This window comes from Gouania willdenowi, chromosome 20 (assembly GCF_900634775.1).
Source record: "Gouania willdenowi chromosome 20, fGouWil2.1, whole genome shotgun sequence".
Classification (NCBI taxonomy): domain Eukaryota; kingdom Metazoa; phylum Chordata; class Actinopteri; order Blenniiformes; family Gobiesocidae; genus Gouania; species Gouania willdenowi.
Genome location: NC_041063.1, coordinates 23,880,551 through 23,897,687, shown reverse-complemented (window position 1 = coordinate 23,897,687; position 17,137 = coordinate 23,880,551). Strand labels below are relative to the sequence as shown.

General features: G+C 38.4%; 1 protein-coding gene across 1 annotated transcript in view; it reads right to left on the bottom strand.

Moving 5' to 3' along the window:
• Positions 1-17,137, bottom strand: part of zfhx4 (zinc finger homeobox 4) — a 107,799-nt gene that overhangs the window by 21,868 nt on the left and 68,794 nt on the right. Inside the window, 1 exon segment of the mRNA XM_028435087.1 lies at positions 515-613. Coding sequence (XP_028290888.1) covers positions 515-613 — 99 coding nt within the window.

Here is a 17,137-nt window from a genome sequence, read left to right as displayed (position 1 = left end):
GGGAAAAAACTCATTTAAGGGTTGCAGGGATGCAGAGCAATATTAGAAAAACATATACACAGGCCCCCCATCTAATCCTGCGCTTATGAAAAATTAATATGTCATCGTAGAGGGCACAAGAACGAGAAAAGATTAATGCAAGGCGCTTATAAATTACAAGCACGCAAACTGATTTGATTAAAAAATAATCTGGAGCCTGGACATAGCCTGGTAATATCCACAACACTCAACTTATCCTTTCTCTCTGCCCCCCCCCTCTGCTCTTCTTATTGCCCACTCACTTCTCTCTCTCTCTTTTTTTTTTTTTTTTTTTGTCAGATGGAAACGATTAAAACGGGTCACATGAAGGCTAGTCAGCAGCGTTCACGTGTCGTGTTTACAAGCCTCATCAGAGGGAGACGAATGGATGATGCCGTGGAGAAAAGGAGATGCTCGTAAAGCCTGTTCAGATGATTTTAACAGAGAAAAAAGCAAAAAAAAAAAAAAAAAAAAACGAGTAAATGTATGGACTCACTGTCGCTTCTTTTGGTGTCAGTCAAGTGTTGCTCAGTGAGGTTGAGCCCAGGTCTGGACGAGGAGCGAGGGGGTCTGTCACTGTCCTCTGTGCTGTCCTCTATAAAATAAAAAAGGAGGATCTTCATTAGAATTATTTAAATCTAAAAGACAGACTTTATATTTAACATAGAACGTGGACTTTCTCCCCCTTGGACAAAGACTCGAGACCCTAGCCCAGATACTGTGTTTCACAGATATTTCACCATCATATTAAAGTCGTCATAAGTATATTCCTACTTGAATATGTTCAGCTAATGCACCACAAGTCCTCTTTGTTATATAAAGCACAGGGTTAACCCACTGAACAGTAGAGCTCACAAACACGTAACACTGGTGACTCGAACACATGCTCCGTTGAAAATAGCCCTGCTGTGTGAAATATAATACAGCTATGGGCTATGAGTCATGTGACAACCAAGTATGCCCAACAGGTAATCTAGTGCGATGGTTCCCCACACATGGAAACATTGATCCGTTTCTTAACAGGAAGGTTTGGGAATGGTTGACGCTGTTATGAGTTCCGTAGAAATCCATTCACAAAATGAAACGCCAACGTCACTAAAAGAATGGAACGTCTCTGCTAAAACGTTCCAAAAATATTACCAAACAAGGGAAGTCGGAGATCGCAAACCTCCGACAAACCCCAAATATCCTCTTTGCCAGATATGGTACCATGATCATTCAAACGTTAAAGGCTTGAATTCAGGTTATTTCTATCCCCATTAATATCCATACATTAAGTCCAAATGAAAGAAAAAAAATCGATTTGGCGACATATCGCAATAATTCACCACGTGATTATCGTATCGGTCCAAAAAATGTCCAAATCGACTTTTTTAATCAAGTTTTTAATGGAAAAAAACATTTAATTGCACCACGCATAGCACGTAAACGCCCATTCACTAGGTGTCAGTGAACCTCACAACTACTTTAGCTTCATAAAACATACTGGGCACTTTTATAGATGTATGTGGTAATTTTTTTTTTAGAATTTAAGAACTTAACAGAATCAGAATCAGTTTGATAAACATACCACTTGTTTTTTGATATTGGTACTTGAATTACAGTCAGTTACCATTAACTTGTTGTCGCAAATTAAAAAAAAAGAAGGAAATACATTGTATTTCACACCATTGTGTACTTGTGTATTTACCGTATATCGTATTGTTTAGCATCGGGAAATATCGCATCGTAACAAACAAATTGCGAATCGTATCGTATTGTGCGAATCATTATTTAAAAAAAAATTGCGATGAAGTGCGCAATCATAAAGATCGGTCAATTACGAACCGATATATGAATATCTGAAATTTTGCCACTTATGAGATATAGGGACATTTTTTATTTTCAAAACTGATCCAAAATCAATATATTGACAATAGACAAACAGATAGAAAAAATACATACTGGTGAAAATGTTCCCACTGTGTACATTACGAATGCATTAGCAAATATGTGCAATAATCTGTATATGGCAAAATGACCGATAGAGGTGCCTAAAAATAATCTTAGCTATACTGAAAACAGATTTTTTGTTCAAGTAAACTTTGATGAAATCACACACACACACACACACACACACACACACACACACACACACACACACACACACACACACACACACACACACGCGCACACACGTGTGGTTGTGCACTATTAGCAGATTAGCCTACCCCTCTCTGAGAGTTCAGCCCCTTGTTTGATAATTCTGTGTATCTGCAGTGTTCTGCCAGTGGATTAAAGCGTGTGTGTGTGTGTGTGTGTGTATGTGTGCGCGTGCATGCACGTGCGTGTGTGTGTATATGTGTCGCCAGCAGTACACGCTAACACTAATCCTAGCCGAGCCCCAGCGCTCTCTTTCATCCAGCCATCATTTGTCTCCGACTGGGCTGATGTCACTTTGTAATGAATTTTGAGCAGTCTGAGAGAGGCCAGATAACCAGGCACACACACACACACACACACACACACACACACACACACACACACACACACACACACACACACACACACACACACACACACACACACACACACACACACAGGTAGCCTACCAGTACCGTCCTCACACCAAACAGTGCAGTCAAACAAAAAGAAAACCCTAGCAAACAGAGCTGCGACTAAAACACACAAACACACACAATAATAGCGAGGAAAAACCCAGCTAGAGATAAAAAAAAACCACTGCAAAGGGACTACATGAGTGTGTAAAATTAAAAAAAATAAAAGTGAGCTCATCAATCCTTCACTGCCCTAATAACCATATATTCCACACACACACACACACACACACAGTCACAGTCACCAAAATCAGGCACAGGGTGCATGGAGGTCAACCAGCATTTGCATACAATCACTTTGGCCTGGGTATGATGAACACAAGGGGGTCTGCAAAGCCCCACCCCCCTCCACAATATGATTAACCCTTTCACTTGGCGCCATTGCCATTAAGTGCACATTATATACAGCATGAAATTTTCATGGCGGATGCAAGCATGTGATTGAGGTTTTGTTTGTATTTATGAACAGTTCTGCGTTTTCCACTGTGTGTGTGTGTGTGTGTGTGTGTGTGTAAGGGAGGGGGGGGGGGACGAGACTAGGACTGCACTGTGTGCTCCTGATGTTTTATTAATATGTCGGTGACAACGGAGATGAAATATCTCCTGTCAGCTGAGAGAGCCCGAGCTGCAGAAATTGCAATTTTCCACTGCTGCTGCTGCTGCTGCAGCGTCCATCTTTGTATTGTAATTCACCTTCAATAGAACAAGAAGAAACTGAAGGATACTACTGGGTTTGGTTTGCGCACAAGTGTGTAAAAACGCTGCATGTGTTTGTGTATTTGTGGGTATGAAAGTCGTTTATCTGTATTTGTTCCTTTTCTTCACTCGACTTTAGCTCGAAACGGTACAAATCCAACGAGGTGTGAGTAAAATAGAGATGAAGAAGAAGAAGAAGAAGAAAAAGTGAGGCCGAAACAGAAATATAAAGACAAGGAACCTTGGATGCTGAAGATCTGACATACAGCAAGGTCATAACTGTGTCTAGAAAGACTGAATATAATAAAAAAAACACACAAAGCACAAATAGAAAAGGATTGTATTCAATGCCAGTGTTGAAAGTGTGTGTTTATTTTTTGTGTTTAACATTTTAGAGAAAGTAAATAAAAAAAATGGTAATATTTATAATCTATTTTCTACATTTATTTCAATGTTTTTTTTTTTATTTGTTTTGTTTTTTAGAAAATGAGACACTTTCTTGTTTTTTTTTTGCCTGTTATGGTTTTATCCATTGCTGCTTATTGTGTGTTGTGTACATATTTGCTAGCGTTTTTTATTGTTTTGCCGATTTTATTTTCTTGTAAAGCCCTTTTACTAAACCTTGGCTGTTTAAACGTGCTATAGAAATGAAGCTGACATTGATATATATTCAATTCCTAACCAAATCCAGGCTAATAAATGCAGATGTGAAATTACATTTACTGTAATTGAGTTGCTTTTATGGGTAATTGTACTTTTTTTGAGTATATTTCTAAATCAGTAATTATACTTGTACTTAAGTACGTTTTAAAAGAACTAAAGTAATTTGTTGCATTTCTACACCCAACCATTACTGAATAAATGATTATTTTTCTGTTTTACAATGATCAACAAACATTGTGAAACTACAAAAAATGAAATGACCAGACAACAATCAAATGCATCACATCATAGCCGATCAATCAGATTAAACATAGTGCACGGCGCCAAAACAGCATTTAATGGAGATTATTTTCTTAGTTTTAGAGCCAGAATTTTTTTTTTTTTCATTTTAATTGAATTTATTGGTGTTTTTTATTTAAAAAATAATAGTACATTTTGACAAATCTTTTATTTTATACAAATAAATAAATAGGTTCCAATTGTGCAAGATTTGGTCTGTTCCTTTTTAAGTTTATACATGAGATGTTTCCTGTATGCTTGTAACTTTTACTTTGAGTACTATTTAATTGAGCTACTTTTTACTTGTACTTGAGTATTTTATGTATGACTTACTTGTACTTGTACATGAGTATAATTTCAATAAAGTAACAATACTTCTACTTGAGTAGGATACACCAGTACACTTAACACCTTTGAATAAATGTTTGAGGGAAATGGTGATAATACTAAAACAACAACTCAGCTCACCTCTAGGGGGCAGTCTACCTATAGCGTGATACACACGCGCGCACACGTGCACACACACACACACAGACGCACACACGACAAGGCACAGATTGAAAGGAGAGGAAGGAATGAGTGTGAAGAAAGGGGAAAAGAAAGAAAATACGATATGTGGTGGTGATCATCTGGACCTCATCAGTTCCCTTTCGTTTCTCTTCACTTATATCTGTGTTAAGTGTGTGTGTGTGTGTGTGTGTGTGTGTGTGTGTGTGTGTGTGTGTGCACAGGGAACGTGTGTGTGTGTTTCCCCACTGAAGACATTCCCAGACGAGCTTTCCCAATACATCAGCACAGCGTCTGCCCTTTGACTGACCCTGACGGTAACACAACAACACGGTGCATGAGCTGGCGAAACACGCGTGTGTGCATGTTCTCCTGTGTTTATGGTGGGGTTGTGTACCATTGATCAAGTGTGTGGGACGTTGTGTGTGTGTGTGTGTGCGCGTGTGTGTTAAGAGTCAAGAGTCGTGCAGCGGGGACTCTTACCCATCAACTTAATCGCTACCAGAAGACACGCCAAGAAAAAAAAAAAAAAAAACTTTTAGCAGTCACCTTCAATTGCACGCACACACACACACACATACATACACACACACACACACACATACATACACACACACACACACACACACACACACACACACACACACACACACACACACACACACACACACACACACATACACACGCACACACACACACACAAAACAAACACACATTCATAGGGAGTGGGTCAGGCTGTGGAGGGTGTGTGATTTTGGCAGCCTGGTGGGACTCTCTTTGATGTGGGTCAGTCGGAACATTAAAGCCGGCCGGTGAGCTTAAGCTAACCACAGACTCTGGCTCCCATTACCCTGGAACTGACACAGGCCTATATTTAACATAGAACAAGGAAGAATAATTAAGTGTCTCTTGATCAGAGATACAGGAAAATCAATTGAAATTAGGAGTTACAATCCATGTACCCTTCGGTCTTTGGTTATTCCGTTTTAAAACCAAATCAAAATATCAAATTAACGGTGCGGTTATTTTGTTTTTCTGTTTTGAAATTAAATTGCTCTGTTTCTGTGATATTTGAATATTTATGGGGAAACTTTGGATCAGAGCTTCATGTTTTAAGCTCACTACACAGAGTGGCCCTGCACACAGGGGGGCAGACTTTTACTCCTGGACACAGAAGGAGCAACGCATAACAAGTTACATTACTGATGAACTGGTGAAGAGAAATGTTATTAATACATAAATAAATGTAAAACATGCACATGATATGTGATTAAAAGAACCAGAGGTGGTGTTATGAATCTACTGGTGCTCCTTGTTTCTTTTGATTAACTCCCGTGTGTTTGACGGCTGTTGTTAGTGGTTTGCGGTATTATAACGTCAAAATGCTGTAAATGTTTTTTGCAAAAGTGTTAAATGTGACAAAAAAGCTCTAACATCTATTGTTCCTCACAGTCGATTGTCAGTCACCAGTTTATTTGGATACCAATTGGACCATAACGCTGTTCTGTAAAGTTGGTACAATATTCACAGATTCAGACTTGGTTTTAAAATGGAAGAACCAAAGAACGAACGGTACACGGATTAGTTACTAACGGAGTTATTTGTACAAGCAATAAAATTGAAAGTCCAGTCCAGACAAAACTGAAGGGATAGACATATGGGAGATGGAGGCAGTGAAGAGTGTGTGTCAGTCCACTGTGTGTGTGTGTGTGTGCCCTCCAGCTGTATAATGACCTGCTCTGAGACCACTCACTCCCGCTCCCGTCCCCCCTAAGGGCCCATAACCGCCACGGCGGGTCATTATGTGCCCGGTGGAGGACTCAGAGCCTTGCAGCTCCCCACTACAGAGCCATGCCACGCAGGAAGCTGGACGGACGCAGAGGCTCCAAAATGGCTGAATTCATTAGCGGGGCTGAGCTGCCTTTAATTTGCTTCCTCAGGGCAAGGATAGTGCTCATTAAAAGGGTAAAGGAGTCGGAGAAATCTCTTGTTTTTACATTTTGTTTATCTTAAATCATGAATAAACTCTGAAAGTGGAGCATCAACTGCAACGCCAAGGAAAATATACAAGAAATGCCATCATATCCAGACAAAAAATCAGTTAAGATTGACTTTTAACTGTATGGATACATCGTTATTACAGTTTTCTTTGTATATTAGCAATGGCTACGTTTACATGAGAGCTTTAATTCCCCTTAAATTCAGAATAAAAGCTAAAACCTCTTTGAAAAACATTAAAATGACCTTGTAATTGATTGATGTCTTTATTTTGAACATGTAAAATAAATGAAAGAACAACAGAATAGAAAACAAAAAATGAAAAATGATGAATTACGACAGCAGAAATAGACCATTGATATGCATGTGCAAAAAGGAGTAGAAATCCTACGCCTTAAATCACTACCGATTTAGCTTTTTTAAGTACAACTAATAATACAATTAATTAACCATATATCATTAAACAATCTACATATTCACAAATAGTCCATAGCCAATCATCAAAACAAAACAAAAACATCCATAATTTTAAACTTTTCAAAGTTGTTCAGACACTTAAAATCTTTAAATTCAACTTTCCCACGTAATCACTAAATTCCGAATTCAAACGGCCATTCTGAATTAAACTTAAATCTTAAAGTAAGTGGCTGGTTTATTCCGATTTTAATTCTGAATTGAATAATTCCTCGATCTTGTATACGTTTAATTCCACTTTAAATCAATTCCGGTTGTTTTGCGCGTGCTCATCCTGTTGCGAGGACGCTCTGATGATGACATAATCCAAGATGGCCGCCCGAAGCAAGCGTTGGACTCGAGCCGAGACTATTTATTTAATAAGAGCCTTAAATGATATGCATATAATGAAAAGAGTAGACGGACGGAAGCATAAATATTCAACATTCACACAGACATACGAAGAAAAGGTTTGTTTTGCGTTTTTTTTCAGATAGAAATGAATACATCGCAATCAGAGCCCTTTCCAACAACCATACCTCAGCAGAATTTAAACTATTCCCATGTAAAAGCGAAGCAGAACACTTAAATTCCAAACTATTTACAGTAATTCTGAGAAAGATGTTCCAGATATTATTCTATCAGATAAAGACAAAAGCTGTGTTCGACATTGCATACTAACATACTACTCATATTAAGTTGGACGTTAAAAATCAAACATCCCCTTTTCAAAATAAAAGCATCTCTTTTCAAGTTTTTGTAAATAAGGCTCTTATTTTGAAGTTTTGTCAGAAGCACAATGAAGAGTCTCCGAAAATCTCCAAAATGTGGGAATAAAACGTGTTTTCCACGCGTTTTATGGACCAAATGATCACATGTTGGTATTCTACTTGGTCACTTTTAAAGCAAAATACTTTAATTCCAAATTATTTAATTCAGAGTTAAAAAAAAAACATCATGTAACCGTGGCCAACAACACAAACTCTCTGTAGTGCTAATGTTATGCGTAACACCCCTGCCTGAAATGTCTCTTCAACTTAGGCATGATGTTGACACTAAGTTTTTCTGACAACTCTGGTCACGTCCCTCATGAGCCTGCGTATGTGTGCGTGCTTACGTGTGTGCGTGTGTGTGTGTGTGTGTGTGTGTGTGTGTGTGTGTGTGTGTGTGTAAGAGGGACCGAGGCCCTGGTGATGTCACATTCCTGCGCCGCGCGTGGCTCTAGTTTGGCCCCGAGGTTTGAAAGGGGGAAGGCTTTGAAACATTACACCGCCTCACACACACACGCACGCACGCACACACACACACGCACACGCACACACACACACACACACACACACACACAGTCAAGGGCCAGCGGTAATACTGCCAGAGTAATAACCTTACAGACTTACTGATCTCACTCCCTCCTGTTCTCCCACCCCTAAATCTTTATTTACCCTACTCTCCCTTTTTATCCCCCCACCCCACTATTCTCCCTGTACTCCCCCCCACCCCCCCACCCTTGAATTTCAGCGCGTTTAACAAGCATTTAGATCTTAACCAGATGTTGTTAATGTAGCATGTCTAAAATAATACACATCAACCCATTGGAGAGGGTCTACAGCTCCTGCACAGGGCCTGGGAATGACACACACACACACACAGACACACACACACACACACACATAGAGAGAGAACGTAAAAGTCCACAGCCCACATGTTAACATGTAAACTCACCAGTACAAGCAAACACACACACGTGTTTCCAGCCACACTCACAAATCAACCCTCACTCTGCTTTTTTTTAGTTTTTTTAATATATTGTTTGAATCGTAAACTTCTTACGGCAGCATAATGAATACATACATATATAATATATTGTTATCTATTGTTTCAGTTAGAAACAATGGGATCGTCACGTTTGTTTCGCTCCAGGTGTCATGGGGAAAAATCGACGGAAAAAAGCAGGAAAGAAAAGAAAAGACTAGTGTAAAAAAAAAAAAAAATGCTTGTATCAGCAGTCTAAATTTGCTTTGTTGTTGTCAATTACAACTTTTTTTCTTTTACTCGAAAATCGCCCGCTTCGCTGTCTTCTTGCGGGCGACTAACAAAACACCTAATACTCTTTTGAATAATAAAATTAAAAAAAAAAAAAAAAAAACAGTGAGTGAAAAAGGAAAATGGTATGAATAAACATAGCTAAAGATTCAAGGCTGGTTTGTTTTGTTGCTGCGCAGACAGAAAGTGTTGTTTTGTGTTGAAAAGGGTTTCATTTCCAGTGCAGGATGGGGAGGAATGTGTGTTTTTATTCACAGGAGAGGAGGAACGCTTTAAAATAAACCACAACTACTGCCACACCTGGACTTGAACAATAGGTGAGCACACACACACACACACACACACACCTGCATTTTAGAAAACAGCCAATCGGGTGGCTCAAATAGCCCTAGACCACCGTTTTTCAACTTTGGGGTCGGGACCCCATGTGGGGTCGCCTGAAATGTCACAACTTGTCACTAATCCTGGCTAGTCTGTATTTGGTCAATGATATATACAATTTCACGGATATATTTCATATAATTAATAAAATGGACATCATCGGGCATGGTTTGCGTGAATAATTTGATGAAGAAAAAAAATAGAACTACTTTGAAATGTTATACAGGACTATAATAGAAGTAAAATAGGTCAGGAAATAAATTAAAATCAATTTAGAGTCAATTCAAATTATGAGCGGCCCCCAAAGTAAATACACAAAATTACTCCAAAAACACGCAAAACGGCAACAAAAACAAAAGAACAACACAAAATTCTAGAAAGATTATGAAATTACAAAATGACGACAAAAACATAGAAAGCGAATACACAAAAAATGTCTCCAAAATCACAACAAAAACACACAAATCCACTCATAACACAGAAGACAACAACAGAAAGTGCAAAATAAGGGAAAAATACACAAAACAAAACAACCTGTATTAACACTCAGACTGGTCTTTATTCTAAATGCTGACATGAATATTGATAATGTGGCCCTCGGATCAGATACAATTACATTTTTGTGGCCCCCGCTGGGGTAAAGGTTTCTCACCTCTGTGATACAGTATAACAAACACGATCGAGAAGTAGCGCTGTACGATTATGGTCAAAATGATAATCACGATTATTTTGATCAATATTGTAATCACGATGATAATCAGAAATATTTATCATATTTTGTAAAACAAAACAAAAACAGTTTTTATGTTTACCCTTTTGTTAAATTATTGTTTTTGTTTTTAATTTTGTTACGTTTTGTATGTTATAAAAAAACTTTTTTTACAGTGCAAAATTAAGCTTTAAATAAGAATTATAACCGAATTATGAATCAAAATGGGGTCACGATCCCCAAAAAAAAGGTTGAGAACCACTAAGTTCAGCTGATAATTGAATGGAGGAGGCGGGATGGCCAAAGCCTATGAAGGGATTTAAGAATCATTTCAAAAAGAAAATCCTCTCCTCTGTTTCATCTCTTTCTATATTTTCTATTTTTCTTTTCATGATGCCTCGGCCCAATATTAATCCAGTCGCTGATTATAAACATCTGGCCGATAGGGCAAGTCTGCACTACTCACTCACTCACAACAGGAGAGTCACACACACGGTGGAAATATCACACACTCTCAGCAACGTGACCCTGAAAGGTGGACGGAGAGAGAGAGAGAGAGAGAGAGAGAGAGAGAGAGAGAGAGAGAGAGTGAGCTGGACCAGAAAGAGAGAGAGAACCAGGAGCCGAGGGTTAATGGTCTTCCCATCTCTGTGATAAGAATTCATTCTGTTCTATTACCAGCACTTATCTACAGAGGCTCCTGTCTTTCACCTCACACACACACACACACACACACGCACACACACACTCGCGTACACACACACACACTCGCGTACACACGCCACAACAAGGGTTCGAGATCAATAGATGAACCTAATGAAGAAAGCAGCTGTTTCTCGGCATACCTGCTCAACTCTATCAGACCAACAACATCTCCCTGACTCCTTCATCCGACTAGCCATCCATCCATCCATTTATCTATCTACCTTTCCATCCATCTGTCCATCTTTTTTTCTCTTTTACCTACCCCATCTGTTCCAGCGTATAGTTCAATTTATCCCCTCTATCTCTCCGTCCATCACTACTACACAGGGGTAAACAAAGATACGAGCAGGATAGATATAGTTTCCAATTGACCAGACTGCTCCTTGTCATGTATTCAAGGTTTATTTATTTTCCGGGAACTAATACGAGGCCTGAAAACAGGGAATCTAATAAAAAATGGCCGTCTTGGTTTTGTGAGTTTGTGCATTTTGTGTGTCGGTGCGCCTGTGTGTCTATGTTGGAGAGAGAGGCCTGTGATGGACAGTCACTGGCCAAAGGGATAATGCTTGAAAAGATCTTTATCCTATTGGGCTACTATCCCATTTTTTTAGCTGCATAAAACCATCGGCTTCCAGAGCCACTAAAAGAAAAAAAAAAAAAAAACTAGAAAAACAAGCTATTAATCCTGGTTGACAAACAAAAGAAAGATCTGGGCGGACAGGAAACATTGATAAGACACTGAGAGGAGAGCATCATATAGAGTAATATACTAATTTACTGTGAGGAATATTATTCTATTTAGTCCAACAAAATAATCCACTTTTATATTTTTATCATAGTTCGCCTGTACTACGAAGCTGGATTGTCTCTTATCGCGCTAGCTTTGTGCGCTGTACTACAACGCTGGTTAACTTCTCCACTCGTGAGCACGTACGCATCCAGGTTAGAATTACCTGGTTTAAGTAAACATGTTGATAACCAGCTTCAAAACATGTTGTAGATATCCCAGAAATTATTTTACCAGATAAAGACATAGGCTGTGTTTGAAATCACATGCTAACGTACTACCTAAACTAAGTCTGAAATCAAAATAAGTATGTATTGCATTCACATTAGATAGTATGAAAAAACGTAGTACGCGAGAAATACCCAGATGTATATGCACGGTGGGCACACTCGTCATACTCAACCGTCCCATGATCCATTGTGAGCAGAATGTAAAATCGTGCTGGGACCGACTTCAAGCTAAAAATAAACATCCACTTTTCAAAATAAAAGCATCTCCTCTTGTCTTACGTGTTTTGTAAATAGGGCTTTTGTTTGGTCGGTAGCACAATGGAGGATCTCCGAAAATCTCCAAAATGTGGGAATGAAAAGTGTTTCTGCTGGTTTTATGAATCAAATGAGCACATGTTGATATTCTACTTAATCACTTTCTCACTTAAAATGTTTTCAGAACTTTCAAATGTGAAGAATCAACAGAGATATTTATCCTCAGTGTGACTCAAGTTTTTGTTGTTGTAGGTTCCAAATGCATCTTGGGAAAATTGGAAGTATATTTCAGTGGGAAGAGTCACCATACTAATCCTTCTAACCATACTTACAGTCATTAGTAGATAGTATATACTCATTGAGTGTGTGTATAGTTCATAGTGTCCCATTTTGAACACAAAGAAGATCATTTGCTCAAAAAAATGTGTAAAAGGTTGAAATTTTTGAGCTACAATGTTTATTGGCATTGCCGGGAGCATTTTTGCGCATTGCATTGTGGGATGTGGAGGCGCGGAGATGGGTGCTTAGAAGTGTTTTCACTTCCTTCCAATATCACGGGAAATACCGGGAACAAACTACAACAAAAATGGCGTCAAATCCCAGAAAGAATGAAGTAAAAAAAACAACAAATGTCAACAAATGGAGATGAAAACAAACTCTAAACCTTTTACGTCTTTTTTTCCTAGCAAATGATCTTCGATCTATTGCTCTACGAGGCCTACACTATGTCTTCATCTGATAAAATATTTTCCTTTAATGTAACAGAGGTTCAATTTGTACAGAGGAATGTCATATCTGGCTTGTCTTTTCTTATCTAGCCCAGTAATGACTCGAGGTTAAAAAGTATGGCGGAACATCTCCAAATAATTAGATTTAAAGAATACATACATACATATATATATATATATATATATATATATATATATATATATATATATATATATATATATATATATTAAGTTGCTTTAGTATCACAAAGGAAACGGTAATGTATGGACACACGTGTTTTCATGCAATGTGCACTAATGCACAGACCCGAGGCGTGGGGATGGCGGTGCGCTGCCCTGGAGATGGTATTTATTCACAGACGGTTACAAATAAGGAGTGTTGGCTTTTCTCTGACTCTCTCCAAAACATGCAAAAAATGTCCATTTCATTACTGGCTAAACAATGTCATATGGGCCCCCACTGGCCCTAATAGATGCAGACAAAGACAGAGCAGCACACATATGCTTCGAATAAATCAGATTACTGGGGGAATAGTGGGGGGGGGGGAGGAGAAGAAGAAGAAGAAGGAGTGAGAGAAAAAGGAAAAGAAAGAAAGAAAGAAAGACACCGCCAGACACTTAGGGGATTGACAATATTCTCTTCCCTTACCACCCCCTTCCTTTCCCTTCCTTCACTTTCTTAACTCCCCCCCCCACTCCCACTCCCCAGTAGGATCTGTTTTAGATTTGAGCCAGTGCTGGAACCATATCTCTACCTTATCTCAGCTAGCCGTCAGAAAACAGAAAGCTCTATGTTTCCATGCATTAGGCTCCCAGCCCTTGACACGTCACTTGAAAATCTCACAAAGCCCCTTGGAAAAAAAAAAAAACAGTTAAGCAGGAAATACAAGTTATTGGCTTTGCTTGGATAGAAATAAAAAATCTATTTTTATGAATTCCAATATATCGCCCAAGTATCACAGAAAATGTCATCCGTGTAAAATATGGAAATACATGCAATGTGTGCAATGTGACAACAAAATGTCACCCCCAAATCTCCTACAAATGAGCTTAGGGTTTCAGAGCATCATTAGCTGCATTGGAAAAATCCATCAAATTCTGAAAGGAGGTTTTTATTTTTTATTTTCAGCCCCATGACCACCTTCTGAATCCATGTACCATTCCTTCTTTGGTTGTTCTGTTTTTGGTTATTTTGTTTTACTGACTTAAAACCAAAGCAGAAATACAGAAAAATCAAAAACTAGACAACCAGCGTTTTTCTGTTTTAAAATTAATTATTGTTTTGTTTGTGTGATATTTGGATATTTAAGGGAAACTAGGACGAGAGCTTCATGTTTTAATACCGCCACACAGAGGGAACACACAGGGGGGCAGACTTTAATTACCGGACCAAAAAAGGACCAACACATAAGTCACAATAATGATGATGAACTGGTGAATTGAAACGTTATTAATACACAAATACATAAATAAAAGCTGAAAAAGAATGTTAGGAAAAGTACACAAGATATGTGATTAAAGGAACCAGAGGTGGTGTAATGAATCTACTGGTGCTCCTCGTTTCTTGTGATCAACTTGCGTGTGTGTTGACGGCTAACGTTAGTGGCTCACGGTACTATAACGTGCAAAATAAATATTTTTACTGCCCTAATTGTTTTTGCAAAAGTGTCAGAAGTTCTAACATCTATTGTTCCTCACACGAAGTCATAGTCAATAAGTCACCATTTTATTTGGATACTATTTAGACCGCAACAGTCTCTGACAGAATGTGATGTGCTCAAGTTCTCGCTCTAATTTCCCTGTAAATATCCAAATATCACACAGAACAAGATTTGATTACAAAAGAGAAAAACACTGTTGTAGCAAACCCTGTTGTATTTTTGGCTCCAAACATAAAAAAGGACTTTTCGGAGGAGTATTGATCCTTAATGAAGTTGTAGAAAAGAAAAGCAACGCCACGTTGTGGAATATGTAACAATTTGAATAAAAAATGAGAAAAAAAAATCAATCTTTAAATCGCTGGTTGTATTGATTTATAATTAAGACCTAATTGTGGCTTGGCTTGGACTTTCAAATGCCCCGTGACAATAGCCCTTGGAAAGAAGATAGCGGGACATTATTGATACGTTTTAACTGTGGTGGTGGCCAAGACATTGATTGGCCCATTTTGTGGTGCCTGTGGCATGATGTGCATGAAGTAAAAACGTACACACACACACACACACACAACAGTCAACAGATGTACATTGCTGTGAATACCTCCTACATATTTAGGTGAACTAACAGAATAATTGCGCATCATCTGGGAACAGTCATTTGGCTCCATGTTGGTGTATGTTGTGTAACTGCACAGTGTGAACTGATTGGCTTCAGATGGATTTTGTCTACTGACGATAAACTCAAAGTTTGTGCTAGTTTTGCGGGTTTATTGTAATACTTTAGATTTCCATGTGTGTTATTTATGTTCGTCAACTGACAAAAACTAAACTTGAATGTTCAAATGGCAAAGAAATCCAATCAGAACTAAGTTTTTATATTGGAAGGAATCAATTTAAAACTTACTTTTGTTGCGTGGAAGGCGGGACAAGCCGGTAAGTGACCCAATCATGTCGTCCCACACATTGATCATATAAAATCTGATGGTGTGTACAAATATTACAAGTGTAATACAAGTATTACAAATATTAATACCATCCAGTGAACTGTTAAACTCTAGGGGCATAACAAAATAGTTAACTTACGATACGAAAATGGAAAAAAAATGCCCTCTGTCTTACTACTATATTTAATACACAGCTCACACAGACGCTATATTACTCACAAACAGTCCCTGATCAACTCCCACCATTAGCCTCAGAACACCACGGCCTCACACACACGGAAGTGTGAAGTACATGCACATTCGCGCACACACAGAGACAGACAGGGATACACACACTATATGTACAGTACATACAGTACACAGATAGCTTGATGAGCCTTCTGATTAGACCAGAATCTACTCTTTCTAGAAGCACAGAGTAAAAAACATCACCATCGACCACAAACATTCACACAGAACATTAGATTTCCTCATTGAGGCTGTCAATCAGTGTTCACTGAGGGCTGTGATTGGAGGAAACCCTCCTCCCTCCTCTCAGGAGGGGCGGGGCCAACAGTGAAAATTGATGACGCACAATAATCCAAATAATCTGTCTCAGCCAATAGCAAAATTCCATTGTAATAGCCGGCGGTCAACGACATTTTTACGCAAAATTTAAATACTTTTACTAAAATGATCAAATTTGGACTAGGATCAATCAACAGCAGGAATTAATGCCTAAGTACATATGTACTCAGCAGAAAAAAGTGGGTTTGGGGTTTAGTTACTCTTTAAAAAAAGAGTAAAGTTGCTCAAATTAAGCAGTGTTCTTATTCATTATGTACTACATGATATATCATATAACACTCCATACGTGTGCTTTAATATGGGAGATGTGCTTTAACATGGAGGGATAGACTTTCTGTCAGTTGTAAATCACTAAGTTAAACAACAGGTAGGTTAGAATAAAAAGGATACATGAGGATTAAAAGCATTTAAAAGTCCAACAACGTAGATTACGGCATTAAAAGTCTTTAACAACGTAACTCCTTAGTTTTAATGCTTGAAACTTTGAATTTTATGTCGCCGTTTTTTGATTTCGCGATATTTCGTTACATTCCTAATGAACTCTTAATGCTTTGTATTTTAGTTGTTTATATCTTTAACCTAGTTAGTTAACCAAAACTAAAATATACAACTCAAATAGTCCTAATGAGTAAATTTAGACTAAAATGAAGTTTCATTTTTATTCAAAAGACTAAAACCAACCAAGCCACATGGAAGAGTGGGTTCATGGTCAAAAATCACGTGAGTGTGTGTGTGTGTGTGTGTGTGTGCCCCCCCCTGGGTCTAATCAGGTATCAGATACCTTTTGTTTTGGGAGCTCATTGATGGATGAAATCTTTATCTGTGTTATTGATCAGAAGGGTGCGAGTCTTAAACTGTCTGTCTCGCTGCCTGCCTGCTCCGGCTCTAACAAGATTGCCAGGGCCGAGTATATCAGTTAACA